Source organism: Drosophila mauritiana, chromosome 2R, assembly GCF_004382145.1.
Source record: "Drosophila mauritiana strain mau12 chromosome 2R, ASM438214v1, whole genome shotgun sequence".
NCBI lineage: Eukaryota > Metazoa > Arthropoda > Insecta > Diptera > Drosophilidae > Drosophila > Drosophila mauritiana.
Window position 1 is genome coordinate 7,732,147 of NC_046668.1, and position 26,500 is coordinate 7,758,646.

Consider the following 26,500-nt stretch of genomic DNA (forward strand, 5'->3'; position numbering starts at 1 on the left):
ATGCTGTGTACATGATTTCGGACATTTGAACGGGCCAGGAAAATCCAGGAAAAACCCGACCGAACGCTGCAAATATTTGAAGCGCCCCCTCGCTTCGCCTTCACTTCCAGCAGTTGATTGACTTTTTGGCATCGAATCGATTCGACCGGCGCATGTAAATGCCAAATAGAAATGTTTGGGCCAGCAATTATTTGCGTATTTTGATGGATTTTCGGCCATCTCTGTTTGGGTGGAAACAAATGTTTAGAGGGTGGTCAATTCGAATAATTGATTTTTTAATTTTTTGACCGTGTGTTCAATGCACTTTAAATTGGCGATGACCGTTGTTAAAACAAGGGAGAACGCTATAGTCTAGTTCTTCGACTATCAGATACCTCTTAATCAGCTAGCATATCGAACAGATTGACATGGCCAATTGGATAGTTATACTGATCATAAATCCATACACTGGGTGGACACGCTTCCTTCTATGTGTTACATACTTTTAAAAGAATCTAGTATACCCTTTTAATATCCTTGTAACGGGTATAATTATTAATAAACATGGGCACATATTAGTTTTGATTGTTATTGATATAATGTTTAAAAAAACTTGTTCATATTGTATAGCATGTATTCAATTTCTATATGTTCCTCATTCAACAAAATATATATTTTAATAATGGACTCATATACTGAAAAGGTCATTTAACACTCAAACTATTTCACTGTAATGCTTTCCACTTTTTTTTTTGGACATAATATTGCGTTTTTGGCATTCAAATTTGCATTGATTTCATGGTGTTTCCTTTTCATTTTTTCGACGTCAGCAGACCGACCACGCAACGAATTGCAAATTTAAATGCCGCAGCAGCTGCAACTGCTTATGGAAATGAGTCTGGCCAACTCTACGGCCGGAGTCCGATTGTCCGGCTGTCCGTTTGTACGGCTGTCCGTTTGTCCGTTTGTCCGGCAGTTTTCCCGGCAGTTTGCGACTCGTCCAGCGCAGTCACACCAACGAGCAACTAATAATGTAAAACTCGCTCTTTATAACTTTTCACGGGGAAAAGCCGGGAGTGGAAAATGCGAGGGGCGACAGCTACGACGATTGCCATGGCGACCAAAATTGAGTGCCGTTTGTGAACAGCTGGAAACTTATGAAAGTTGTTTGCCAAACAACAATAAAATAAATTGTGCGAGGCGGGAAGAGCCGGGGGCGAAGCGGGGCCTTCGAGTTTTCCGGTTAAGGTGTAGGTAGCGTTGTTGGTCGTTGGGGCGGGGGGCATTTTCCGAGGGGGCTGCGCTTTCCCGCCAACTCGTGTCAATTGTCATTGCGTACTTGAAGCTGCTTTTGTTGCCTTCGACTTCAACTTGACTTTGTCTTGGCCGAGTTGTAACGCTTTTATTGGCATTGTTTGCCGCTCCTGTTGTGCCTGCTGCCATACGAATTGTTTATATTACACCCGACTTGGGATGCGAAGGTGCAGAAAGTTTCCCTTTCTGCCGTTCCCTTCGGCTTTTACACTTTTCCACTTTTCCACTTTTACACTTTATGAAGTGCACACAGCGGGTTATCAATTTGTGTGTGTTGTCGCTCCAATTCGTTTTATTATTAAAAACCACTGAGCTGGAAGCATCAAAGCGGAAGTTGCATTTACGGCCGACGAGATCCGATACGGATTCTGAAGAGGGATTCTTCTGCATAGTATAATAAATTGTAGCCATGATGTACATCTGATAAAATATTTATGCATGCAAATGTTTGAACCGAAATAAAGGCACTTCGAGGGTATGTATTTGCGAATTATGCTGGCTTAAAGCTCTCGCTTCGTTAATTTGCAAATTGTTGGCTTTTTATGCGAGTTTAGAAATAATTGAAGTGAATGTGAACTGACTAATGCGCACGATAAAGAAATTGATAATCTAGTTGTCAAGCTCTTGAGCAACAAAAATGAAATTACAAATTTAATAAATAGATAGTATCTATCTATTACGAAATGATATCACCAAATTTTCCAGTTGCGTAGAAAATGTAGCAGGAAAATCGCAGAATAGGTTTTCACTCCTCGGAGGAAGCTGTCACTGTGTTTGGAACTCAGTTGCACTTGATTGCCTCATATCGATTGCTGGCTCCGTTCTCCTTTTTTGTTATCTATGATAACAGAAGACGGAATGAAACGGAAACGAGATGGCTATCACCATTACAAGGAGCAGCTGCGTCCTGGCCAAGAAAGCTGAGGGAAATTGTTACAGCCAAAAGTGAATTTCAGTTCAGTGATGCATAGCGCAACACTTAAAATAATTTATATATTTTATTATATAGTTTTATATAATCCTAATTCATTTTTTATATATTTGCGGTTGGTTTCTGAAACTTTATAAATCGACTTCTGTTGTTTTGGCATACTTACGTTTTGTTGAATATCTAAAAAATTCGCACAAAAGGACTGATGTCCTGGACAAAATGTCAGCACTGGTCCATGTCCTCTTCTTCAGCTGTTGGCTTTCGTTTTCGCGTCCGATTTGGATTACGTTGGGAAAATGCAAAACACTTGGGCAGAGAAGTAACCAAGTTAGATTGCAGCTAAAAGATGAAATTATTTTATACTTCTCTTCATTCCCACTGCGAATCGAATAAATATTTATGGAAAATGTTAATTCCGCGCTCTTTAATCTAAATGTTAATTTCCCGGCGGCAAATAAATCACTATGTTGCTGAGCAGCCACGGCGTATGCGTGATGCGTTGGAATTGAATCGAATGGAATGCGGGGATATTCTCATGCACCGCCGGGGGAATCAACTCCTCCCCCACCAGGTGTCTGTGGCTGCCGGATTAATTAGTGCTCGGTGCTGAGCAAAATGCTCCTTGGGGACCAATTGCCGGGGAAAGTTCAAGTGCGGGCCTTGTTGCTCCTCCGTCGCTCGAGAGGCACTTTAAGGATTTCCACAGATGCAGCTCGCTCGAAACTGTCGGCGGCGGGTGTAAAGTTTCAATTAGCGCCCCAGCGTTCTGACCAAAACCACAACTAGCAGCTAATTACGCGACTCTCGATTAGTTTTTGCGGATGCTTACTCGGGGATTTACATTTTTGTGGCATTGGCTGCAACAACTCCATGGAACAAATTACCTTAAAGCTACTTTCATAGCAACGGAATCTCTTCTTAAAATGGGATATATAGAGAGCAGGAATAGCTAAAATCTGTTGTGTTATACCCCTTTCCTATAGATTATCTCACACTTGCCCATTCTATATGCCAAAAAGATACTTTTTTCATATCTGTCTTACCTTGTTCTTAACCAATTGATTGCCAATCAATACATCAAATGATTGATGATGGTTGCCTCTCCACACTCAATAAACCACATGGGACTAGGCTATATTCGTTCCCCAAACTAATCGGAATATTCAGATGAGTGACTGTGCTCGGAGACCAAGCCAAAAATCTTAACTTATATTCCAAAATGGCATTCCTGGGTGCTGCTGGAAATTTGTCAACTATGCGGCCAACTTTAAACCCAGCGAATTGCACAAATAAATGGCAGAGATGACTTTATGGCCACCACCGCACTTTGTCTCCAACCAACGAGGGGCTGAAAACTCACTTTTTCGTTGGTGGCTTGCACTGAGGATGGGGGCAGTGAAAGGAGTGACGGGTGGGAGTTCAAGTGTAGTTAGCCTCGGGGCTTTGGCATGCATTTAACATCCAGGCCAGGACACGACTGGGGGGCAGGGCAAGAGTGCGGGCCAAGCCCGATTTTTATAACTGACCTACAGTGAGGGAAGCTATCTCTAAAATAAATACAAATTTATAAATTAGAACAAGAGCATAAATGATAAAAGAGATAAATAAACACATATAAGTGTGACACCACTTTTAATGTTTATTATTTCATGAAGCAAAGTTAGAGCAACTAACTGACTACACTTTCGCGCAGTGTAGATGCGAGTTGGGTGGGTGCACACAGTTTTTGGGTTCAAAGTGCGGGGACACCGCTTCTGAGCTACGTGACATGCATAGTTCATCGCTTTGGCCCCAGAGCACGGACGGAAAATATTGCAGTTGTGATATGTTTGAGCTCACTCGGATGTCCGGAGTCGCTGGCTGCGGCTGATGCCCTGCTGCAGCGCAACTGCAGAGGTGCTAATGAAAATGGCTCAACTTTCAGCACAAATCGGAAGTGTATACCCGGTATGCATCCCATGGATGCGATACGCACATCCGCGCGCGGCTAATTGCATGTTCCTTAATTAACCCCAAACAATCGGTGGGCTTGCTACATGTTGCCTGGGCCTTTAAGGCAAGGCTGCCGGCTCAAAATCGAGTTTAAGTTAAATGCGAGTTTTATGTCGGGCCTCCCCCGGCGGCTGTGTGTTGTATTAATTTTGAGACTGGCAAACAAGCAAAACCAATTTGCGCCGAAAGTACGAGTAACAGGAGCAGTTAATTTTAATTACGCACATAGCAGCACACAAGTTGCTGCTGCTGTGACAACGGGGCGCCTCAATTTGGACACCTTTTGCCATCAGAAGCACCAGGCCACACAGCACTCAGCTACCCAGATTCGCCCCCACATCCCACATCCATATCCACAACCAAATTGCCATTAAATGAGCGGAGGCGTGGCTGAGAATAAACGACAATGGCGTTTCTGTGGCCATGTGTGGAAAATGAGCTGGCGGCGGGAAATGAAGCCTCAATCGTTCCGAGGTGCAAAGCAACAAAACAAATTAATTTTCCAGGTGCACATTGCGGGTTCCGCTGGCAAACTGGATGCCACACGCGCGCATATGAAGGGGAAACCTTGGGAAGATTACCAACTAAATTTCAACGCCCCTCTCAACTTTTAAATGAATTTCACTTCCGTTTGGCTCTCTGCCATTCAGCTGTTCGCAAATGGTGAAGTGCACAGGACAAAACTGAAGTGCTTTCAGCAATTAAAAAACAAATATATAAATTTAAGGAACGAAAGTTGTCTATAGTTGTGGATAATGCCCTAATTTGGACCGAACTTTAGCTTACATTGTCACACTTGGTTTTCATTCATATAGATGGTCACACTAAATCCAAGCTTTTTTGCCAGTGCAGCTCACGCTTATGAAGTAACTGTTTGCTTTGGTTGCTGGTGTAGATGTTACCGCCGTTGATGCTGCTGCTGCTGTGGATGCTGCATCTGTATGTGTTGTTGCTGCAGGGGATGTTGCTCCTGTGCTCGCATTAGCAGCTGGCTTAGGCGAAAGAGAAACACGTGCACATGGATTTCCTTGGCACACTTTCGCGCAGCTTACAGATACATTACTTCTTCAGAGAAGTCCCAGAGCCAACAGGCAAAAGAGAGTTTAAGGCCGAGAACTGCATTTTACACAATATCGTATTTTATTTAAAACGGTCTTTACTTTACACAAAGATTGCAGCTGCCTACAATACACTATGCAATACCTAAATGTGCTCCTCTCTCTGCCTCTTAAGGAATGGATATGACATTATAGGGCCCCGGATGCGGGGCGCCACTTAGCTTGGCATTTCTTAGCTCCTAACTAATCAACACTCGTCCAACAACTGCTGCTGCAATCCGCATTTCTGTCAGTGTAATACATTTATATGGTGGAATAGAATCGTTAATCTATATATATATATATATCTATATGTTTTGTTTTGTTTTTTATTCGCACTGTGGGTAAGTTTTTCGCTTGTTTTCGTTTAAACATTTACATTTATGTAACTTTTAGTTGCAACCAGAATACGTAATACATAAATACCTGTACGCAGATGTTGATTATATATTTCATTAAATAGTTAGTGTTAGTACAAGGATACTTCGTAATGAAATGCAAGCGCAAAGTTTATTCAATCTGAAGAACAAATATCTGTAGAGTGTGCAAGATCAACTTGATCTATTTGGAGTACATACATAGTTTCAAAAGCGTTCGAAAGGAGAGTTCTTGAAAGATTCGTGGGCCACAGAAAGACAATGATTTGAATTGAACCTATCTGATAAAATATCTATTAATTTTGATACCTCTCACTAAGTTAATCTAAATATCACTCGGTTTCGATCTGCATTCGGAATTACAGCATCCGCTCAGATGGAGGACCCGTAATGCTGACTTGGCGGCGAATCCTCGGCTTCAATCTCTGGAGGTCCTGGAGGTTACACCTCCTCGTAGCTCTTGCACTTCGGCATCGGACCGGACCACCGGCCATCCGGCTGGCATTTGGGCCGCTCGGGCGGACCCTCGTAACTCTGGACAAATCCGGGCCGGCACTGGACACTCAGGTAGTCTCCGGCGTCGTAGTTGAACTTGAGCGGCGCTATCAGCCCGTTGGGCGGATCGCCGGGATAGGGGCACTGCGATTTGCCTGAGATCGTGGATGGTCAGTGGGCATGTCATGCGTGCGTGTACGGATTGTATCAGGTGGTTTCAGGTTTCAGGTATCAGGTATGTTAATGATGATTCGTGATCGGTATCGAAATCGGTCGTTTGTTCGGCGGAAATACAACACAAGAGTCATTAATTGGGTTGATCTGTGAGCGGGCCCACGAGGAGGAGGAGGATCGGTGGAACGGTGGAGCGGTGCGGTGCGCCGGCAATCTCTCGCAGCGCACGCATATACATATACGTGTCTATGTCAGTGAGTGTGTGAGTGAGTAGCGAGTCTACTTACAAAATGGCGGCGAGTGCGACCACTGTCCGTTCTCCGTGCAGATGATGCTCGACTCGCCCACCAGGCTGTGCCCGTCGTTGCAGCTGAACGTGACCAGGGCGCCCACGGTGAGGCGCCTCTGGCTCAGGCTGGTGCCCCCGATGCGCCCGTTGAGCGGCGCCACTGGCATCACGCACTGAATGACTGCGGGGGCAGCGGTCAGCGGAGGGGTGCACCAGCAACAGAGGTTATTCGAAAGTTAGTACCGGATAAGCACAGATATGCCAGGAGAATGGGGAGCAACTTTAAAAGGTGTCGAAAAGTGTGCAATACCAAATCGAGATTCTTCATTGCATACTTTTAGACAGCTGTATTGGGGATTAGGTGATTTGCAGATAGCAAATTTATAGTACCAATAAAATTTATAGCTATTTGCTGATACATAGCCTGGTAACAAGGACCCCTAACCTAAGGTACTAAGATAGTTACATACTTCCTTATCAAGGAAGTTTCGAATGCATCGCTCACCTTTGCAACGCGGTACGGGGCCACTCCAGACGCCCGACGGCTCACAGTCCAGCTGCGCCGGTCCGGTCAGCTTGAAGCCCCACTGGCATTTGAACACCGCCCGCCCCCATGCCGAGGTGTTCAGCTCGATCAGGCTGAGGTGCGGGTCGTCCAGCTCCAGACGCGGACACTGAATGGCATGGCAGGTCGGCGTCGGCGATGACCAATTGCCGGAGGCCAGGCAGGTGGCGTTCCAGGCGCCGTCCAGCCGGAAGCCCTCGGGGCACTCGTAGTGCGCCCGCTGGCCCAGCTTGTTGCCCTCGAGGCGCAGCTTGAGCGGCGCCAGCGGCTCTGTCAGCTGCGGACACGTCGAAGTGGCCACCACGACGGCAATGCTGTTGGTCAGTCCGCGCGGTGAGGTGCAGGTGAAGGTGCCGGAGTCGTTGTTCTCGATATTCTTGATGCTCAGCCGGTAGCGCACCGCTTTCTCCTCCTGGGCAGGAGACCATCCTGTAGGGGGGAGAGGTATTTTTCAGAAAAATCAGAGCTTTGACCAGCTGCAATGGTTAGAATCTGAATATTAACTATTCGGAGTATTATAGTTATCAAGCAGTTGAAGGGCCATATTTTCTCGTTAGTTTCGTTAGACTCGTTACTCAAAACACGTTAAAGCGATTTCTCTCGCTCTTTTCCTAGAAGACTCTCTCATTAAGTAGAGCAGAAGGAGCTGGGCTTACCTGTGGAATACTGCATGTACCAGCTGGTCCAGCTCCACTCCGGAGTGCCCCTAACCCTCGGATACATGCAGTCCATGAGCACTGTGCTGTGCGGCGGAACGGCCATGACGCCGGATGGCTCAAAGGAGTGGGAGCCATTGAAGATCTTTATGCGGATCGAGGGGGCGCTGTCCTCCGAGTAGTTAGTCAGCACCGTGGTGGGGACGCAGCTGGGCATCCGCGGAGCCCACAGGCCGTTGGAGCAGAGGACCCTGGACTCTCCCAGGAGCTTGTAGATGCCCAGCTCCTGGCAGCGCGCCTGCAGCGAGTGTCCGTGCGGCAGATCCCATCCCACATTCTGCAGAAGGGCAAATCGCAAGCAAGCGGTGAGGAAAAGCGAAAGGGTGCATATGGTATTTTGGAGGTCGGGATGGGGGGAGAGAAAGCACAGGGAGAAAGAAGAAGAGAGAGAGAGAAAGTGGAGAAAGTTATCAAATAATCAGACGTTCCCGTGAACTGGGAAAGTGGCGCTGGTTGCTCTGGCGTGCAGTCCTCGCATTTAACATTCTCCGTGTGCGAGTATCTGAGTGTGGGTATCTGTATCTGGTATGTTGAAACTTGTTACGCTCAACTTGTATGTTGTATCTTGTGAACTGTATCTTTTATCTGTTAGCTCCCTGCTGGTGGTGGGTGTTTGTGGGTGGTATCTGTTGTGTGTTTCTGTGTGTGTCGGTGCTTTGCCTGTGGGTTTCTTGTGGGTGCAATTCTACACAATACTACACAGCTACTACGACGACTCACAATTTCTGTATTTGAGAGAAGTGTCGATTTGGATAATCGCGTTTTACGCCAGCCGCGATTTGGTGGGATCGGTGTCTGCAAGAGAGAGAATCAGAGAGTACCAAAAAACACACATACTGTAGAGAATCGTTTTCGTTTGTATTTCGCCCGATTTCGCTCGAGCGTCGGCATGCAGATGGCTTGGTCGCTGGTCTTGAGATATTTCGAAATTGCGATACGAGTATTGCGGTATTGAGAATTATTAGGTGAGATTTTCAGGCTGAGATATGAGGATAGAGCGATAGACAGGTGCGAGTAGACAGAGACAAGCAGAGGCGCAGGCAGAGAGAGAGATAGTAGATCGAGGTCGCAGTCGAGATCGAATTCGATATCGAAATCGAAATTGAGATCGGAGCTGAGCTAAGCTGAGATCCCCTCGCAAAAGCAGTCGAGTTAGAGTTAAAGACATGAACGCGGGCAATCTCCGGAAATCTACAAAACGTATGCATGTACGAGTACTGGGTGTATCGGTGTGTGCGTGTGCGTTGCATGTAGGTGTTCTTGTGCTGTAGTGGTGGTAGTGGTGGTGGTGGTGGTGGTGGTAGTGCGGCAGCCAGCTGACCCAAGGATCCGAGGACCTTCGACCTCTAACCACTTACCACTGAAATGTTGCGGTAGCTGAGCAGCAAGTGCGATGGTATCCGGTTCACGTGGCAGCTCTTGTAGAGCGGCTGGAACTTCACATTCCCATTATCGTCTGGGGATTACGTAGCCGCACGGAGGAGAAATATCATACCAAATATTAACTTGTACAGATTCTTAGCCAATATGTTTAGTGTGTGGCGTGTTTTTAAGGTTATTCTACATCAACTTAAGAATTTAAGGATCTAAAAAAGTGTGTAGAAACTATGAAACTAGCTTTTTCTTTGCTGTAAAGTTAATTCATCTTTTATAGGTTAGTTGTTACGATTCAGAATCCATATGATGAGTGGAATATTGTTATGATAGAAAATTAAAGTGAATAAATTAACGATGTACGTTCCCATTTCGCCGTGTAACTTTAAGTGGAGAGAATTTTAATTGGGTTAAAATGAAACAACAATCTGATTGTGTGCTGTATTCGCTTGTGTACTGATTGTGTAGTCTTTATTTGCGCACGTAAATAAATGAATTCGCAACTGTTTGTGTGGCTTAAGTGTATCTGTAATTGGAGCTATGTATCTGCAACTGCAACTAAGTATCTGTGTGTATGTCAATACTTCAATATTTGATGGTGCATTGTCGTGGGCGTGAGTTGTTGCAGGCGGGAGCAGTTCACTTACCCTCCTCGTTGGTGGCGCACAACGGACCCACCCACTTGCCCTTGACGCAGCGGATCTTGCACAGCCGCCGATCGCCCATGGGTCCGATCTCGCCCGGGAAGCGGATCTCCGACACCTCGGTGAACTGCTGCAGGATGTCGACCTCCTCGTCCTCCTCCTCCTCCTCGTCGAACTCCGGGTCGTCTGGATGGATGGGCGTGTAGCCAGCCTCCTCGTCGTAGATACCTGGATTTTCGAGGCGGGACGAGAAGAGCAGAAGGTGTGGGCGTCGTGAGATGGGCAATGTACCATGCCAAGAAACAGGGGAGGGGGTAGATAGACGTTCAGAGGGGGATAGAGCAAATAGAGCAAGCATCTAATGAGCCGTTGAACGGCATGCGAATGAAATGCAGATGAAGATGCTGATGCAGATGCAGATGCGGATGAAGATGAGTATGCTAATGAAGTGCCGGTGGACAATGAGCGATCTTAATGCCCATCCAAGTTGACCCAAAACTCGACTCCAAGTCGCGCCGAAAGTGCGAAAGAGGCTGCAAAATCCTCAAGTACGCCCCTTGGGCACACACATTAAGCCAAGGAGAAGCCATCGAGAAACCACGAGACGTGCGAAAAGTGCTGCCAGCTGAAAACTTCAATGGGCTGCTCCAAGTGCTTAGATATGCATTAAAAGAAAACCAGAAGGCTGGCGAAGTGGCCACTTAACAGGATACAACTTCATTTCCCAGAAACCCCATCAAAAGACGGCACTAAAATAAGGGAGATGTGAAAACGCAGAGATAACACCAAAGATAATATTATGCTGGCTAATAGAAAATAGAAAAAAAGATGAATAAAGCAGTAAAGGATGCCAAGAAGGACTCGGACAAAGGGGCCCCAGCTGAAGCCGAAGGCAAACAAAGGAGCCAAAAGGAAAATCATTCCGGCCAGAACAAAGGGCCAACCGGCAGCGGACAACTCTCAACTCTGAACTCTAACCACGACAAAGATATGGACTGGCAAATAAACCATGACCACGCAGCACCGATGGCGGAAATGGGGTAATGAAAAGCCGTCAGAGAGGGTGGAAAATGGCAGGACAGGTGGGCTTTTGGTGGGCTGTTGGGTGTTTGGCGAAGGTGTGATTTTGCTAGGGGGATGAGCCATGGCTGGATAGGATGCTATGGTTAGATGCGATGGCTGTGGCTTTGGCTGTGACTGCGATTAGCTTTTACGAGTATGTTCGGTGTGTCCTCCGCTCTCAACTTCCGTTAATGTTTGGGTGTTCGTGTGTACTCATGTGTGCTGCTGTTGGCTGAAATGCCCTTGCAAAAGCGTTTCAATACTCGCTGCTAGACATTGTCAAAATGTTGCCACACTATAAAGCTCCAGGGCATGATGAGGCGCCTAAGCTGCTGGCCAGCCGCTTGAAAGTCGGAGCTGCCATGGGTTTCACTACTCAATGGCTGGCTAACTGGGCGTATACTTAATTTTGCATTTAAAATGGCTAACTATTCAACGGTGCGTATGCGTAATTTTAAGTAGTATTGCATAGATAAAACCAATTACAACCTGATGGAATATTTTAAATATTAATATTATATTAACACCAAGCTCTGGAAAATATTTGTCATTTGAAGCATATTTACATTGTCAAAAGATTTTAAAGTTAAAGATGGTTCTTATTTTGTGACCCAACAGTTAACAGCCGCGGGCTTCTAACGGACCACTCCTAGCTTGTACTGCCACTTGGCGACCTTCAACCTTTGCAAGGGATTTCCGGGCGGATGATTCCGCCCACAGTGAGATCTCTGCGAGATCGGACAGCGCGACACGGACGGACAGACAGACAACGAGACAGCGACAGCGACGGCAAATCAAGGCTTCAAAGGCATTGGGCACTGTGGCATTGCCAGTGTCTGGCCGCCGTGCGAGCGCACACTCACCCTTGTCCTTGCGACTGGTGGTCTTGGAGCTGGAGTCGCCACCACCCTTCGGACGGCTCAGTGCACCCGTGGTCTTGCCGGACTTGCGCTTAACACGTTGCCACAACAGGGCCACTCGTGCACTGCTCGACTGATTTCCGTACTGCTGTAGATCCTTCAGATCCTGATCCGCTAGCGGTTCCGGCTCCGGCCCGATTCCGGACTCCGGTGGCAGCTGGCCGAGATCGCCCTTGAACTCGGTGCTGCGCCGGCGGCGCCATCGCGGGCTCCGGTCACGCTGGTCGAGCTCTGCAGCGTGACTGTCCCCGCGGCGGCGGTGATGAGCAGCGGTCTCCGGCTGGTCCAGTTCCAGTTCGTCCTCCTTTGGCGTTTGTCCGTTCTCGGGTACCTTTTTCTTGGACTGTTCTGCCTTGGGGAACTTCTTCTCCTTCTTCAGGCTCTGCTCCTTCTCGACGACCTTCTTCTTGGGCTTCTTCTTGAGGAGCCTTGTGCACTTCTCCTTGCCACCCTCCGCCAGGCACTTGTTCAATCTGGCCTTCATTTTGAGCTTGTGCAGCTTCGATTTCAATTCACGATTTGGCTCACGGCTCTTCAGGATATCGGCTATGTGGACATAGTACACATCTCCCTCGGCTGCCAGCTTGCTGCCCGCCCAGCGATCCGTTTCCGGTGAGGCTTCCGTGTCATGGAGGATGGCATGCCGCTTATATCGACTGCCACGACCCCTGCCTGTCTGTCCATTTTCATTCTCAATCCTCCGCCGACGGCCTGAGCCCGCGCGCCTTCGTTTGCCCTGCTTTCGATTGGCATTTAAGCGCTTATCCTCCGGGTCCCCGTGGTGGTCCTCGTCCTCGTCACCCAGATCATCGTCGCCAACCAAACTGGCGGCCGCATCGCCCACATGCAAGTGGTCGTCGCCCAGGTCCAGGGAGTACGGATTGATTACGGCCGCATGGTTCTCGTTGGGGTGACGCGGCACAGAGTCCACGAACTCCACATCCGCCGTGGTGAAGTCCTCCGGCAGGTAGATCTGCGTGGTCTCGAATTTGGCCAGCGGCTGCTCCGTCGTCGCTTCCGGCTTGACAATCGTGAAGCGCACATCCGGCGCCCGACAGCCTGGCGAGGCATCTGCGAATGGATAATGAAAGCGGGAAATAAGAGCACTGGGAAAAAACAGTAATACATACTGGAATATTATCACTTATAAATGAGAAAAATGTGAAAACATTTCGCTGAATGCGCTTTAATTGATGTTGGTGTAAATATGATAGTAATTACTAATAATAATACAAATTATAATATCACTTAGGTGCACAAAATTGCCATTTAAACGTAATGAAATTATATAGCAGAGGCAACAATGTCTCAATCCATTGAATAAATCATTCAATAATTTGCCTCAGTGAGGGTTTGCCAAACGAATTCACCCAAGACTTCGGCTCGACTGGAGGTAATGCAATTTCTAGTCTGCCAGAAACTCTTGCCATAAATATTTCATATGTGATCTAATTTGATAACTTGGCCTGGCTGGGAAGAACTTTCCACTTGACGTCGCCAGACTTTGAGTGCCATCGAAATTGCAAATTTCCAATATGCATTTGGCATGCAGGCAAGTAATCAGGAGGCGGAGTGGGCGGCGCAGAAGGTCGTGGCCCAAACGCACAGCTCAAGTTTCAATTTTACATGAGAGGTGGAGGCCAGGAGGAACTCGAGCAGAAACAGAGTCAGAGTCAGAGTCGGAATCGGAATCAGAATCAGGATTTCAGTCAGCTGCAGCGGAGAGCTAAAGTCGTGGCAGCATTTTCCGTTTTCCGCCATTTCCATCTCCAGTCGGCCTTCGGTAATCGCCGACGGCGGAATTAAAGTTTTCCCAGCCCAGCTCCGCCCTTTACTCACTTTTCCTTTTGTCCGTAACGTGTCATGCACTTTGTCGGAAAAGTAGGTCGAGTGATGTATAATGGCGCTGGCAAATAAAATCACAGAATGCCTTTTAATTGATGAATTGCAATCGCCAATTAGCTGTCCGGGCAAATGCAACAGAGTGTCAAAGGAAAAATGAGCTATGGCCATCGGACACTGCCACTCAGTTGATTAAGGCGAAAGATACAAGTTAACTTTATAAAAATTCCGTCTAGATGAAATACTTTGTTGCAAAGGTTTAAAGTTACCTAAAGCGAGAGTTTTAGCTGAATATTTTATACCCCTTAGAGGATTGCAATGCAGTCAGCTGAGAATTCATTCATGCATATTCAGTTAAGCTAACAAACATTACGTTTTAAGTAATATAAGTTAAGATTATTATTTATCTATTGGCTGTGGTTTTAAATTGCTTATGAAAATACTCTAAGGCCTTGTATATTTAACGTAGAATAGGTATAATTTCATTAAAGTACTCCGATGACGTTTTTAGCATGTCAAAAGCTTTGCTTTCGAATTATTAAATGAGCCACTAAAAGCAAAAAAATATTTCAGTCGGGTTTTTTTTACTACTGCAAATGCCTTTCAACAAGATGTCGACCAAAATGACTCTAATGATTTCAATTTTAATTCAAGACATACGCTTCGTACCAGAAAAGACAATGGCTAACCTCGACTATCAGATACCCGTTACTTAGCTGGTGGGAGTGTGAAGGCAATTTGTTAGACATATCGATAGAAATTACGTGGGAAATTACAGATTTTGAATTAATACGCCCAATTATCTGTTGTGAGAACTCAATGTGCTTGAATTAGAGATAAATTATCCCCTATAAAGAAAAATGTGCAAAGCACATTGGCTCACAAATGAGCTTTAATACATGTGAACATACTAGTGTATCGATTAAAATTAGACACCAATGAAAAGCTTATTGGGTGAACGTGAGATTAAATATCGACCAGCTGAGCGACGAAACAAACAAACAAGAACAAAGATTCATACATGTGTACAATGTTTATAACAACTTTATAACACAGATCCAAATCTAATCAATTCTGAGCCGGTTCTCTGTGGAGCTGATAGTGAAAAGCTCGCGTGGATCGAGAGCTGGGAACCGAAAAAACCAAAACAGTGCTGAGAGTGAAGCCCACCGATCCAGTTCGCCCACAATGGTTTGGCTTCTGTGGCTTTCGGTGGCCATAAGTGTGGTCGTCCACTGGATCTACAAGGTAAACAAAGACTACAACATCTTGGCCTTTTTTGCCCGGAGGGTTCGAACCAAGGATGGCAAACCATTGGACAGCGTAGTGCCCATGCCCAAGGGTCGAACTGTGTTCGCCAACTGCTTCGATCTCTTCGGAAAAGACTCTGGTGCGTAGAAGGTGAACTTTGACATCGGGCTTCTTATCTTTATAAGACTTCTTTTCCCCTTGGTTTATTCGCATAATTAGACCAGGTATTCACTCACATGCGCCAGTTGGCGAAGAAAAGCGGAGACAGCTATCTGCAGTACGCCATGGGGTTCTCCACCTTCAATGTTATAGATGCGCATAATGCAGCGAACATACTGAATGATCCCAATCTGATAACGAAGGGCGTAATATATAATTTTCTACACCCTTTCCTAAGAACTGGCGTTCTAACAGCGACAGGTGAGCAACGAAATCTTAAAAATTGAACGCCGGATTAAAGATTCTTTATTTCAGAAAAGAAGTGGCATACGCGACGCGGTATGCTCACTAGGACATTCCACATGGACATATTGAACCAGTTCCAAGAAATCTTTATGTAAGTGCCTTTCGTAACAAGTGATATTTTACAATATTATTAACTTTGGACTCCCTTAAAATGCGATATGTAAGCAGTCATCTTTGACTTACCTTTGAGTTATTTTCTTTATGGTATGACTAGGCTTACTAGCTTACGAATGATTCTAAAATTTTAATAAATTTTCTTTTTTCAGAGCGGAAAGCTTGAAGTTCGTTAGTCAGTTCGAAGGACAAAATGAATGTATAGTTTCCTTGAGGGACCGCATAGCCAAATTTACCCTGAACAGCATTTGTGGTACCAAAATATTAAATATTTAAAGTGCTCTTTAACAATTAATGATTTCTTGAATAGAAACTGCCATGGGAATCAAACTGGATGAAATGGCAGAGAAGGGCGATCGCTACAGGGAGAACTTTCACATAATCGACGAAGGATTTACCAGGCGCATAGTAAACCCGCTCTACTGGGACGATTGTGTATACAACATCTTTGCAGGACACAAGTACAACGCAGCTCTAAAAGTGGTACACGAATTTTCCAGCGAGATAATCGCGAAACGCAGAGTTCTACTTGAGGAGGAGCTGGAAAATCGAAGAGCCACTCAAACGGCTGACGATGATATGTGAGCTTATTTTGAAATTGCTTGTTCACTGATACTGATATGCTCCGTCTTCCGAACATCAGATGCGTGATTAGGAAGAAGCGCTTCGCCATGCTGGACACCTTGATTTGCGCCCAAAAGGATGGACTAATCGACGATATTGGGATTTGTGAGGAGGTGGACACGCTGATGGCTGAGGGTTACGATACCACATCCATTGGTCTGGTTTTCGGACTAATGAATATGTCTCTATATGCCGCTCAACAGGAACTTTGCTACCAGGAGATCCAGGAGCACATTCTGGGTAATTCATTCTGTTCAGATAATCGTGACAGTCTAAGATCTTGATTCCCGAACCTTTCCAGACGACCTGAGCAACCTGAACCTAAGTCAACTAAGTAAACTAAAATATCTGGGCTACTTCATAAAGGAAACCATGCGCCTGTATCCTTCGATTCCCATTATGGGTCGTCAGACACTGCAGGAAACGGAGCTGGAGAATGGTCTAATCCTGCCGAAGCGCTCTCAGATTAATATACACGTCTTTGACATCCATCGCAATGCCAAGTACTGGGAAACCCCCGAAGAATTCCGCCCAGAGCGATTCCTACCCGAGAACTGCCTGAAAAGGCATCCTTACGCCTACATTCCATTCAGTGCTGGACAAAGGAACTGCATAGGTAAGGGAAAAGTATTCAAAATGTCCGGTTCTCATATGTGTATTATCTATCTCTTTTAACCACAAAGGCCAGAAGTACGCCATGCAGGAGATGAAGACCCTGATGGTGGTCATCCTCAAGCAATTCAAGATCCTGCCTGTTATCGATCCCAGGTCCATTGTCTTCCAAGTGGGCATAACCTTGCGCTTCAAAAATAAAATAAAAGTCAAGCTTGTGAGGCGGAATTGCGTTTAGTGTTTATCGATTTAAGGATATTCCTTACATGCTTACTAAGTGTAAAATTGATTTAAGTGCGCTGCTGATATTAGATGACTAACTAGCCCTGACTTTCCAATGCTAATCGTCGTAGCTTGAAGCAATACATTGGACGAATAATGTTAACAATAAATGAATCAGAAATTATGTCAATGATAATAGTGCAATCTACTCTTTCAGTTAACCGGTTTTCCGGCAGTCAAATGACACATTGTTCCAAGCTTTTATTTAAACAAACTAGCCGAACGGCATGTGTTATTGTTATTGTTAGATGAACTCAACCACAAATCGGAGCTAGTCGAGCGCAAATATATGTGTACACGGTGCAATCTAATCAGTTTCGGCAGTTTATACGTGTAATTGTTGCTATAAAACCGGCTGATAGTATAGCTGTCTAGATAGAAACCTGCGATCGGTGCAATCAGTGTGGAACGAGAGTTCCGTCAACGCGGTTGTGCCGATATGATTGTCTTGTGGCTGGTTCTGGCCCTGAGTGCGCTGCTGCACTGGCTCCACAGAGCCAACAAGGACTACCACATCCTGTCCTTCTTCACCAAAAGAATCCGATCGAAAGATGGAACCCCTGTGAAGATCATCGCTCCCATGCCCAAGGGCAAAACCATATTCGGCAACACCTTCGATCTGTATGGGCGAGATCACGGTGAGTAGTAGAAATGGCTGAACTTTGACCCCATTTAGTTGATACAACCTAGCTGTTATCTTTACGAATGTTCATTAATGAGTGTCTAGCTGGTGTTTTCGATCACTCGCGTGAGCGTGCTAAGGAATTGGGTACTAGCTACATAGAATATTCCTTTGGATCGCCGATTTACAACATTATCGATGCGGATAGCGCGGAAAATGTGATGAATCATCCCAATCTTATAACCAAGGGGCTCGTCTACAACTTCCTACATCCATTCCTAAGGACGGGCTTGCTGACATCGACGGGTGAGTTGAGATGTGGATTCGTAACTCGCCCCTATTCTTCATGCTCCTTTCATTCCCTTACAGGCAAAAAATGGCATGCTCGCCGCAAGATGCTCACCCCTACGTTCCATTTCAACATTTTGAACCAGTTCCAGGAGATCTTTAAGTAAGATTCCTTAATTTTATCAAATACCTTAAGCAACTGATGCATTCTGCTTTCAGAACGGAGAGTCAAAAGTTCTTGCAACAATTTGAGGGTCAAGATGAGGTAACCATAACGTTACACGATGTTATTCCGAGATTTACTCTAAACAGTATTTGTGGTAGGTTAGCCAATACCCTAACTTAATAGATTCACCCCACAAATGTACATATTTTTCAAATCTTCAGAAACCGCAATGGGTGTTAAGTTGGACGAGATGGCCGAAAAGGGGGATCGATACCGGGAGAACTTCAGTCAGATTGAGGAATGCTTCATTCGTCGCTTGAGTAACCCACTTTTCTGGGGCGACAAGCTCTTCGAAATGTTTGCTGCCAAGGATTACGCATCCGCCCTCGATGTGGTTCATGGCTTTTCGAGCGAGATTATTGCCAAAAGGAGGGATTTGCTAAAGGATGAGCTCGACAAAAGTTCAAGCACCCAGACCGCTGATGATGAGGGGTATGTAAATTGGGGAGCTAACTTTCAAGTTGACTTTATATGGTACTTATAAATGTAACATTAGCTTTGCCTCAAAGAAGCGTTTCGCCATGCTGGACACCCTAATTTATGCTGAGAAGGATGGCCTCATCGATCACAGTGGCATCTGTGAGGAGGTGGACACTCTGATGTTTGAGGGCTACGATACCACCTCAATTGGCCTCATTTTTGGTCTAATGAACATGTCCCTAAACCCTGACAAGCAAGAGTTATGTTTCCAGGAGATTCAAGAGCACATAGATGGTAAGCCAAGTGCACGTAGCACTTAAATGAAACCTCTTATCAGATCGTTTTCAGATGACCTGAGCAACTTGGATGTCAGCCAGTTGAACAAGCTCAAGTACCTGGAGTACTTCATGAAGGAAACCATGCGCCTGTTTCCCTCGGTGCCGATTATGGGTCGTGAGGCCGTCCAGGAGACTGAACTGGCCAATGGACTGATCCTGCCAAAGGGTGCACAGATAACCATTCATGTCTTTGACATCCATCGCAATGCCAAGTACTGGGATTCCCCTGATGAGTTCCGACCGGAGAGATTCCAACCCGAAAATGTGCAGGATCGTCACACGTACGCTTATGTTCCTTTCAGTGCTGGACAAAGAAATTGTATTGGTAAGCGAGGATCTTGATTCTCTCTATCCCATGACTTTCTAATGATTGCTTTTATTTTGCAGGTCAAAAGTATGCCATGCAGGAGATGAAAACGCTGATGGTGGTCCTTCTGAAGCAGTTCAAGGTTTTGAAGGCTATCGATCCGGAGAAGATCGTCTTCCATACGGGTATAACGCTGCGCACCCAGGACAAGATTCGCGTAAAGCTTGTGAGGCGAGAGTGAGTTAGGTGCTCAGTGCCATATAAGGACTTATTTAATAATTTGTTAAAGTTCAGTCTAACTAGATGTTATTCATTAAGATCTGGATGGATCATTTTATTGCATCCAAATCAATAAACTGCTGAATCGTATATTTATAAAGAATTTATTGTATGTACTAGCACAATGTATTCCTCAGTGTACCTAGATAGCAAATCTAATATCATAGCATTCGCTTGTGAACTGAACCATGCGTGTGAGACAATCTAATCAGTTTCGCTTTTTATACCGGAATTGTTGGTTTATAAAACCGGCTGCTAGTGATCTCAGTGATCAGTTTGGCGAGACAAATCCGCGGATGCGGTTCTCTAAAAATGTTATTTCTGTGGCTCGTCGGAGCTTTCATTGTGCTATTTCAGTGGATCTATAGGCTGAACAGGGATTACTGCATTCTCGGATTCTTTGCCAAGAGGATTCGAACCAAGAATGGACAGCCCCCAGAAAGTATTGCTCCGTTCGTGAAGGGCAGTACCATATTTGCCAACAGCTTCGACTTGTATGGCAAAGATCACTGTGAGTTATATTCTGGCTTATCTATGCTAATGCCATCATCTCATGGCTGTTATTCTAATTATACAATCAGCTGGCGTTTTTGAACACTCGCGTGACTGTGCAAAAAAACTGGGCAAAAGCTACGCGGAATACGCAATTGGAACGGCCATCTACAATGTTATAGACGCGGATAGTGCGGAACATGTGCTTAATGATCCAAATCTAATAAACAAGGGAACAGTTTACTTTTTCCTACATCCATTTCTGAGAACTGGGCTGTTGACATCCACAGGTGAGTTTGGATTAGCACATGCTTCATTTGTCTTACAACGCTATCACGCTTTTTAGGAAAGAAATGGCATGCACGACGCAAGATGCTTACCCCAACATTCCATTTCAATATCTTAAACCAGTTTCAGGAAATTTTAATGTGAGTTTGGAGTACTAACGTAGTAACTATTCAAAACCAATTGACTTTACTAGAACGGAGAGTCTGAAGTTCCTAGAGCAATTCAAAGGCAAAGACGAGGCAGTCATCTCGTTGAACGAAGTCATTCCCAGATTTACTCTGAATAGTATTTGTGGTGAGATCCAATAAGTTTTAAAAATTTGTTAATTATAAAACCACAACCATATCTGCAGAGACGGCTATGGGTGTGAAGCTGGACGAGATGGCCGAGAAGGGGGATCGTTACCGGGAGAACTTCCGTCAGATCGAAGAATGCTTCATTCGTCGCATGAGCAATCCACTTCTATGGAGCGATACACTTTTCAAGATGTTTGCCGAAAAGGATTACACGTCTGCCCTCGATGTGGTCCACGGATTTTCCAGTGAGATTATTGCCAAGAGGAGAGATCAGCTGAATGATGATATGGATAGCAGAGGAAACACTCAGACAGCTGAAGATGAATTGTAAGGCATTTTAAAGTCTTGCAAGATTGCATAACAATACCGATTACTTTAGATTTACCAGTAAAAAGCGCTTCGCCATGCTGGACACCCTAATTCTTGCTGAAAAGGATGGCCTCATCGATCACATTGGGATTTGTGAGGAGGTGGACACTCTGATGTTTGAGGGATACGATACTACCTCAATCGGGCTCATCTTTGGACTAATGAACATGTCGTTATATCCCGAGGAGCAAGAAAAATGCTACCAAGAGATCCAGGCTAACATAGATGGTTAAATGAGCTGGAATTACTAAACTTACGCTTTAAAAAAAAAATCAATTCTTTCAGATGAGTTAAACAACTTGGACATTGGGCAGTTGAACAAATTGAAGAACCTGGAATACTTTATCAAGGAAACCATGCGCCTGTTTCCCTCTGTTCCCGCCATGGGTAGGGAAACTACGCGGGAAACTGAACTGGGAAACGGTCTCATCTTGCCAAAGGGCTCCCAGATTGCTGTTCATGTCTTCGACATCCATCGCAATCCCGAATACTGGGATTCCCCCGAAGAGTTCCGCCCGGAGAGATTCCTGCCCGAAAACTCGCAGAACCGTCACACCTACGCCTATATTCCATTCAGTGCTGGTCAGAGAAATTGCATAGGTATGTGATACTGCTTACTCTCATGGAATGGTTTTACATATCCTTTTCTGTGCAGGTCAAAAATTTGCCATGCAGGAGATGAAAACCCTAATGGTGGCCCTACTGAAGCAGTTCCAAATTCTACCGGAAATCGATCCGAAGACAATTGTGTTTCAAACTGGCCTAACACTGCGGACCAAGAACCAGATTCACGTGAAGCTCGTGAGGAGAAAATGAGGCAGCTTTAAAGGAATGGACTTATACACGGAACTCTGTTAGCCATAATGTGCAATGAACAATAGTTTCATCCAAAGACTCCTTTCTTCTCTGGGTGCAAAAATGTCCTGTGACTAGCTTATGGCCGATAATCGTTGGCATCTCGACAGCTGCCGCCCTATAAATCATTCATGCCCTGGCGGGCAGAAGCAGTTCTCCTCTATTCCAGCAGCTATTGCAATTCCAACTCCCATTTCCCACACAGTGGGAGCTCCCTGTCATTTCCTCTTCCTCCTCCTTCTGCTCCTATTTTCTAGGCAGCCCAGGAAAAGTCAAGTAATCTCTGTCCTTTAGCTCACATATATGGGAATGCAAATGCATAATGCGCTGGCGACTTTTTGTCATTTGGTTTTCCTCCTCCTGCCGAGGCTACATCCCTTTCCCACTGACTCCTTTTTGCTTTAACTGCGATTTTGACAGTTCGTTACTCAGTTATACCATTTGCATGCATAATGCAGACTCAGCTTTGTTCTAAGCACATAAAATGTGGCAAAGAGACATGTGACCATGGGCTCGCAAAATGCACCGTGTGTGGTGCACTGAAAATAGTTCCATCTATCTTTAGTTGCCTGTTAATTTTATAAAATAATTATATCAATTCATCCCGTTTCGAAGGTTAGCTTGTCTTTAATGTGTGGTTTCTTTGGTCTACGGGGCGTATTAAAAAACTTATTCAAAACGCATATTTTTTAGTGTGCGCCCAACTCGTTCCAACATCATCATCCATCCTGTGGGCCCAGGATTTATGGGACAGCACATGGAAATGGGCGAAAGGCAGCTCTGGTTTTAGCTGCTACTCCGGTTACTGCATATTTCATCAGTGCTCTGTGCGCTAGTGCTTCGTCGCCATAAGTCAACATTAAATGGATTCCATTTGTGAGTCATGTAAATTAAATTTCCCTCGCTTTCACATGTGTCAAGCGAGCGTTTGGATCTCAGAAAACCTCAGAATCGGCACCCCTCTCACCTGACTGACTGCCAAACTGCGCATCAAAAGTCGAAATAAGAAGTCGCAATAACCGCCACAAAAGAAAAATAAAATAGAAGTGCGCCGCACTTTTGCCTGACTGAAGAACGAAACCCAAAAGCTCAGCAACTCAACAGCTGGTCCTGTCGATTTGCCAGGGGAAATTAGAAGGCAACCAGAAGACTGGAGGGATGGCGATGGCGATGCCGATGGAGGCAGAGTGAATTAATTACTTTATGCGCATCTGCGTGTCGCTGTCGGGCACTTTACACTTCCCCTGTATCCTTTTTCCCACTTCCCTTGTCCTTTACCCCACATCCACCCATTCCCAGTCCAATTCTACCTTCCCTTTCGCAAAACTCACACACGACGCTATTAATTTCTATTACCAGCCTCGGACGGCCTGCCTGCCATACTTCATTACGGACTTTCGTGCAATTGCCGCTTGCTAGAGCTACCTTTCAGCTTCCCTTCCCCTTCTGCACTGAGAGAAAATATTGGTGACTGCCAGCGAAATTCAGATGATTGCAGTTCTAGGAGAAGAGGTCTAACGATCGAAAGGATGCCTTAAGTTTGCTTCTTAATAATGATTACACATGATTAGAATATTCAATAGCCATACTTTATAATGAAAAGGTAATAATAATGCAACTTTTGGAAAATATTTTTGAGTAAATTGAGTAAAAACAGATAAATACAATTAAAGTAGCTTATCTTGAAATTCAATATTAAAGGCCAAAAAAATCTTCTACGTAATTCATTTCTATTTTCCCATAATCTTTTTACTGGTCTTTACTCTTAAAATAAAGTGTGTGATGATTGCTTTTGAAAACTAACTTCAAGAATCATGCTTTGATTGATTCATAATAAAAGCTATTATCCTTGCACCTTATGAGCATGTCTTTAATAGTTCAATATGAAAAGCTTAATAATTTGTTGCCAACTATTTCCCGCAGTGCCCCGTTTTCGCGATGCCCTTGCTTGTTTGTTGACTCTGATTGGGATTAAGGTTGCCCATGGGCTCTCGGCTCGCTTTGATTGCCTTTGTGCTGCAGATGCCGTGAAATATTTCATTTGCTGCCAGTTATTTGCTCTTGCGCTCTGCAGCTTCCCCTCCCCGAGTCGGATTCATTTCTACTCCGGATTTATATCCTTTTTGCTCGAGCGTGTGTGATAATCGCTGGGAGCTGGAAGCTGGGAGCTGGGAGCTGGTCGACTTCCATGGATGCGTGGAAGGCCATTCAATAAAGTGACCGAGTTCGAGGCGGCCCGTCATAATTTATTTACGCTTTTCGTCCGCCCAGCGAGTGAAGGTCAAACGGAGGAGCCCACGTGTGTGCGGGGCAATTAGGACTCACCTGGCTCGGATGTGGTGCTGGTCTCGACGGGCTCCGTGTTGGCATTGCTTTTGTCCAGGACCAGCAGCAAAACGGTCAAGGATATTAGGGCCCAAAGCGGCTTATGGCGCATTCGCTGCCTGCTCCACATGTCCAAGGATCAGATTGCGATTGCCAGAGTTTCGGCGTTGTTTTGTTTCCGTTTGTTTAGCAACCCGATGAGTCCTTTCAAAGAGCACCGAATTTAACACCACTGCACTTCACGAGTTGCCTTCTTAATGGGCCAAAAATAGAAATCCACTTGGCCAACTCACACACACACTGGCGTACCGCCAGCAGTCACCCACACTCGCGCCAAACTGTATGCAACGTGTGCGCGTGTGTGTGTGCTCTTTGGCTTTAAAGTTTCACTTTTACTTAGAGTCCTTTGCGGGGTTAAATCCTTTTCGGAGATGGGCACCTATCCTCTCGAGCGACGACAATCGAATGCCACGAGTGCTGCGAGCGTCTCGCTTTTATACCGCTCGTTGGATTCTGCGCAGCTTCGGCTCCGCTTCGTTCGGCTGCAATCGGCTGCATTCGGCATTCGACGAAGGTTCGCACTCGACGAAGCTCGCCAAAGGATGTGTCACGTGCATTTTGCCGGCAAATCGTGTGTTTTTGTTTTGGTTTGGCCCATGTTTTGCTTAGTCGCTGTTGGCATTGCCATTGCTGTTGCTGTTGCTGTTATTCCTCTTTTCCGATTTTCCTCTCTCGCCGCTTTCGCTTTTCGCTGTGCCCGTGTGTCTGTGTGCGTGCCCTTGTAACTCTCACGTAGCTCTCCTTTCTCCCACTCCCCCCCTAACCCACCCAAAGAACACCACCCACCCACGTGGCCAATCCCCAGCTACAAATGAAGTTTTCCGCTTGCTTGCCACGTTGATTCGGTTACTTTCCAGTTTAAAACTAATTTAATTATACTTCCTTAGTTCAGGCAGATACTTTTTACTGCTGCAGCAGTGAATCAATCGCAGAAAATCAATTACTATTACCTAATTAACTAAGGGAAATTGGTGTTAAAAATGTTTTTAGCTTAAAACTGAGATTTAAATAGCCCGAAAAACACGAGCACATTAACTACAATAAATATACAACTACCTTTATTAAATTAAGACAACTGTCTTTATTAAATTGAGGTAATTGTCTATTAAATATGATATAATTATGATAATTACATTTTTGGATACACTGACAATAACTGCTAAAGTTGAAATTGTATGATTCCTACTATTCTGTAAGCTTAGCAACTAAATATGTAGTATAATATTTAATAAAATAACATATAAAAATCTTAAATAAATCAATAGGTAGTGTGTGCATATTAAAATTTCAAATGTGATAAGTCATGTATTAAATAGAATGAAAGTGCTGTAGCTAATTGTATTATAATATGTATATGCTTCTAATTTCAAATGTCTTTCCGTTTTTACTAAAAGTTCAAAGCGGGTACATTCCCACTGTGGATAAGGAGTGGAGTCGAGCTAAGTGGTCTGCCAGGGACTCACCTTTGCTGCTCCTCAGCTGCCGCTGCCCTTAGAAGTATGCTATCAATTGTGCTGACGTCGTCTGTCTGCTTGGCCATTCCTTTTGGTCCTGGCCAATAATCAAGCAGCAGTTGCGGTGATTTCGAGGCCTCTGCTCTGCGACCGAAGCCAAATGGCATTTGGCAACCAGGTTGCGGCTGCCACTTGGCCACTAATTACGCAAATGAATGCTCCGACGACAGGACGCCCCTCGTTGTCCTCGCAAGATAAATGTCACTCATTGGAGGTTCAGGTTAGCCATGGTCCAAAAGCGTAACCCTAACAATACCGTCTGGGTCGCTCTTGTCTGTCGCATTGAAATTTTGCTGAAATGCGAAATACCAAATGCGAATGCGAATGCGAAACGCGCTCAACTCCAGTCGAGTGGAAAATGAATGTTTGTGTGCTGCATTCAGCCTCCCCCTCCGCCCCCTCAACTGGCAATCCAATTGTGCAGCGGCATTATCTTTTGTGTATAATTTCTGGCATGCCGTCCTAGTGGCTCTAGTGGCCCGAAACTTTGGAATGCAATCAGGCTGAAAATTTATACGTTTAGCATGTTTATCCTGCCTTCGGCAACGAACGGCTTTACAGCAAAATTCAATTTGCTGCCCTGCAACCGCAGGCTGAAATTACATCTCGATGCCGACGGGCCGAAGGCTAATAACCAATGATTTCCTGGGTGCCAATGAAGTGCGTGCACCTGACATGGACGCAGCTATCCTAGATTAAAAT

The 26,500-nt window shown here is 45.2% G+C and overlaps 3 protein-coding genes across 4 annotated transcripts; 2 read left to right on the forward strand and 1 right to left on the reverse strand.

Moving 5' to 3' along the window:
* Positions 1 to 5,333: 5,333 nt before the first annotated feature.
* LOC117136405 (locomotion-related protein Hikaru genki) lies at positions 5,334 to 24,675 on the reverse strand. 2 transcript variants are annotated; one of them, XM_033297301.1, is made up of 9 exons: positions 24,225 to 24,675; positions 11,873 to 13,000; positions 9,951 to 10,175; positions 9,288 to 9,385; positions 8,650 to 8,724; positions 7,870 to 8,206; positions 7,154 to 7,642; positions 6,647 to 6,829; positions 5,334 to 6,340 (listed from the first exon to the last, which is right to left on the reverse strand). In XM_033297301.1, the coding sequence occupies exons 1-9, from the start codon at positions 24,352 to 24,354 to the stop codon at positions 6,132 to 6,134; spliced, it is 2,874 nt and encodes a 957-aa protein (XP_033153192.1). In that variant the 5' UTR covers positions 24,355 to 24,675; the 3' UTR covers positions 5,334 to 6,131. The 2 variants fall into 2 exon arrangements, with proteins under 2 accessions (XP_033153192.1, XP_033153193.1); XM_033297302.1 differs by lacking the exon at positions 8,650 to 8,724.
* Positions 14,960 to 17,243, forward strand: LOC117136406 (probable cytochrome P450 4p2). Its single transcript, XM_033297303.1, has 8 exons — positions 14,960 to 15,161; positions 15,242 to 15,442; positions 15,497 to 15,578; positions 15,754 to 15,854; positions 15,912 to 16,182; positions 16,245 to 16,465; positions 16,527 to 16,841; positions 16,909 to 17,243. Exons 1-8 carry the CDS (start codon positions 14,960 to 14,962, stop codon positions 17,073 to 17,075), a joined length of 1,560 nt encoding a protein of 519 aa, XP_033153194.1. The 3' UTR covers positions 17,076 to 17,243.
* Positions 17,520 to 21,930, forward strand: LOC117137146. The gene is made up of 16 exons (XM_033298450.1): positions 17,520 to 17,757; positions 17,847 to 18,047; positions 18,111 to 18,192; positions 18,249 to 18,349; positions 18,417 to 18,687; positions 18,752 to 18,969; positions 19,024 to 19,338; positions 19,401 to 19,559; positions 19,859 to 20,110; positions 20,181 to 20,381; positions 20,438 to 20,519; positions 20,573 to 20,673; positions 20,732 to 21,002; positions 21,055 to 21,272; positions 21,330 to 21,644; positions 21,700 to 21,930. Exons 1-16 carry the CDS (start codon positions 17,559 to 17,561, stop codon positions 21,858 to 21,860), a joined length of 3,147 nt encoding a protein of 1,048 aa, XP_033154341.1. The 5' UTR covers positions 17,520 to 17,558; the 3' UTR covers positions 21,861 to 21,930.
* Positions 24,676 to 26,500: the final 1,825 nt, after the last annotated feature.

What these genes read in the sequence shown, in the direction of transcription:
- LOC117136406 (XM_033297303.1), top strand. Translation starts at nt 14,960, where the DNA reads ATGGTTTGGCTTCTGTGGCTTTCGGTGGCCATAAGTGTGGTCGTCCAC. An exon ending in CAGTTCCAAGAAATCTTTAT is followed by an intron (nt 15,579 to 15,753) that starts GTAAGTGCCTTT and finishes TTCTTTTTTCAG; the next exon opens with AGCGGAAAGCTTGAAGTTCG. An exon ending in GATCCAGGAGCACATTCTGG is followed by an intron (nt 16,466 to 16,526) that starts GTAATTCATTCT and finishes GAACCTTTCCAG; the next exon opens with ACGACCTGAGCAACCTGAAC.
- LOC117137146 (XM_033298450.1), top strand. Translation starts at nt 17,559, where the DNA reads ATGATTGTCTTGTGGCTGGTTCTGGCCCTGAGTGCGCTGCTGCACTGG. An exon ending in GGGCTTGCTGACATCGACGG is followed by an intron (nt 18,048 to 18,110) that starts GTGAGTTGAGAT and finishes ATTCCCTTACAG; the next exon opens with GCAAAAAATGGCATGCTCGC. An exon ending in GATCCAGGCTAACATAGATG is followed by an intron (nt 21,273 to 21,329) that starts GTTAAATGAGCT and finishes CAATTCTTTCAG; the next exon opens with ATGAGTTAAACAACTTGGAC.
- LOC117136405 (XM_033297301.1), bottom strand. Translation starts at nt 24,354, where the DNA reads ATGTGGAGCAGGCAGCGAATGCGCCATAAGCCGCTTTGGGCCCTAATA. An exon ending in TTCTCTCAAATACAGAAATT is followed by an intron (nt 8,207 to 8,649) that starts GTGAGTCGTCGT and finishes GCCCTTCTGCAG; the next exon opens with AATGTGGGATGGGATCTGCC. An exon ending in CCCCGTACCGCGTTGCAAAG is followed by an intron (nt 6,830 to 7,153) that starts GTGAGCGATGCA and finishes CTGCCCCCGCAG; the next exon opens with TCATTCAGTGCGTGATGCCA.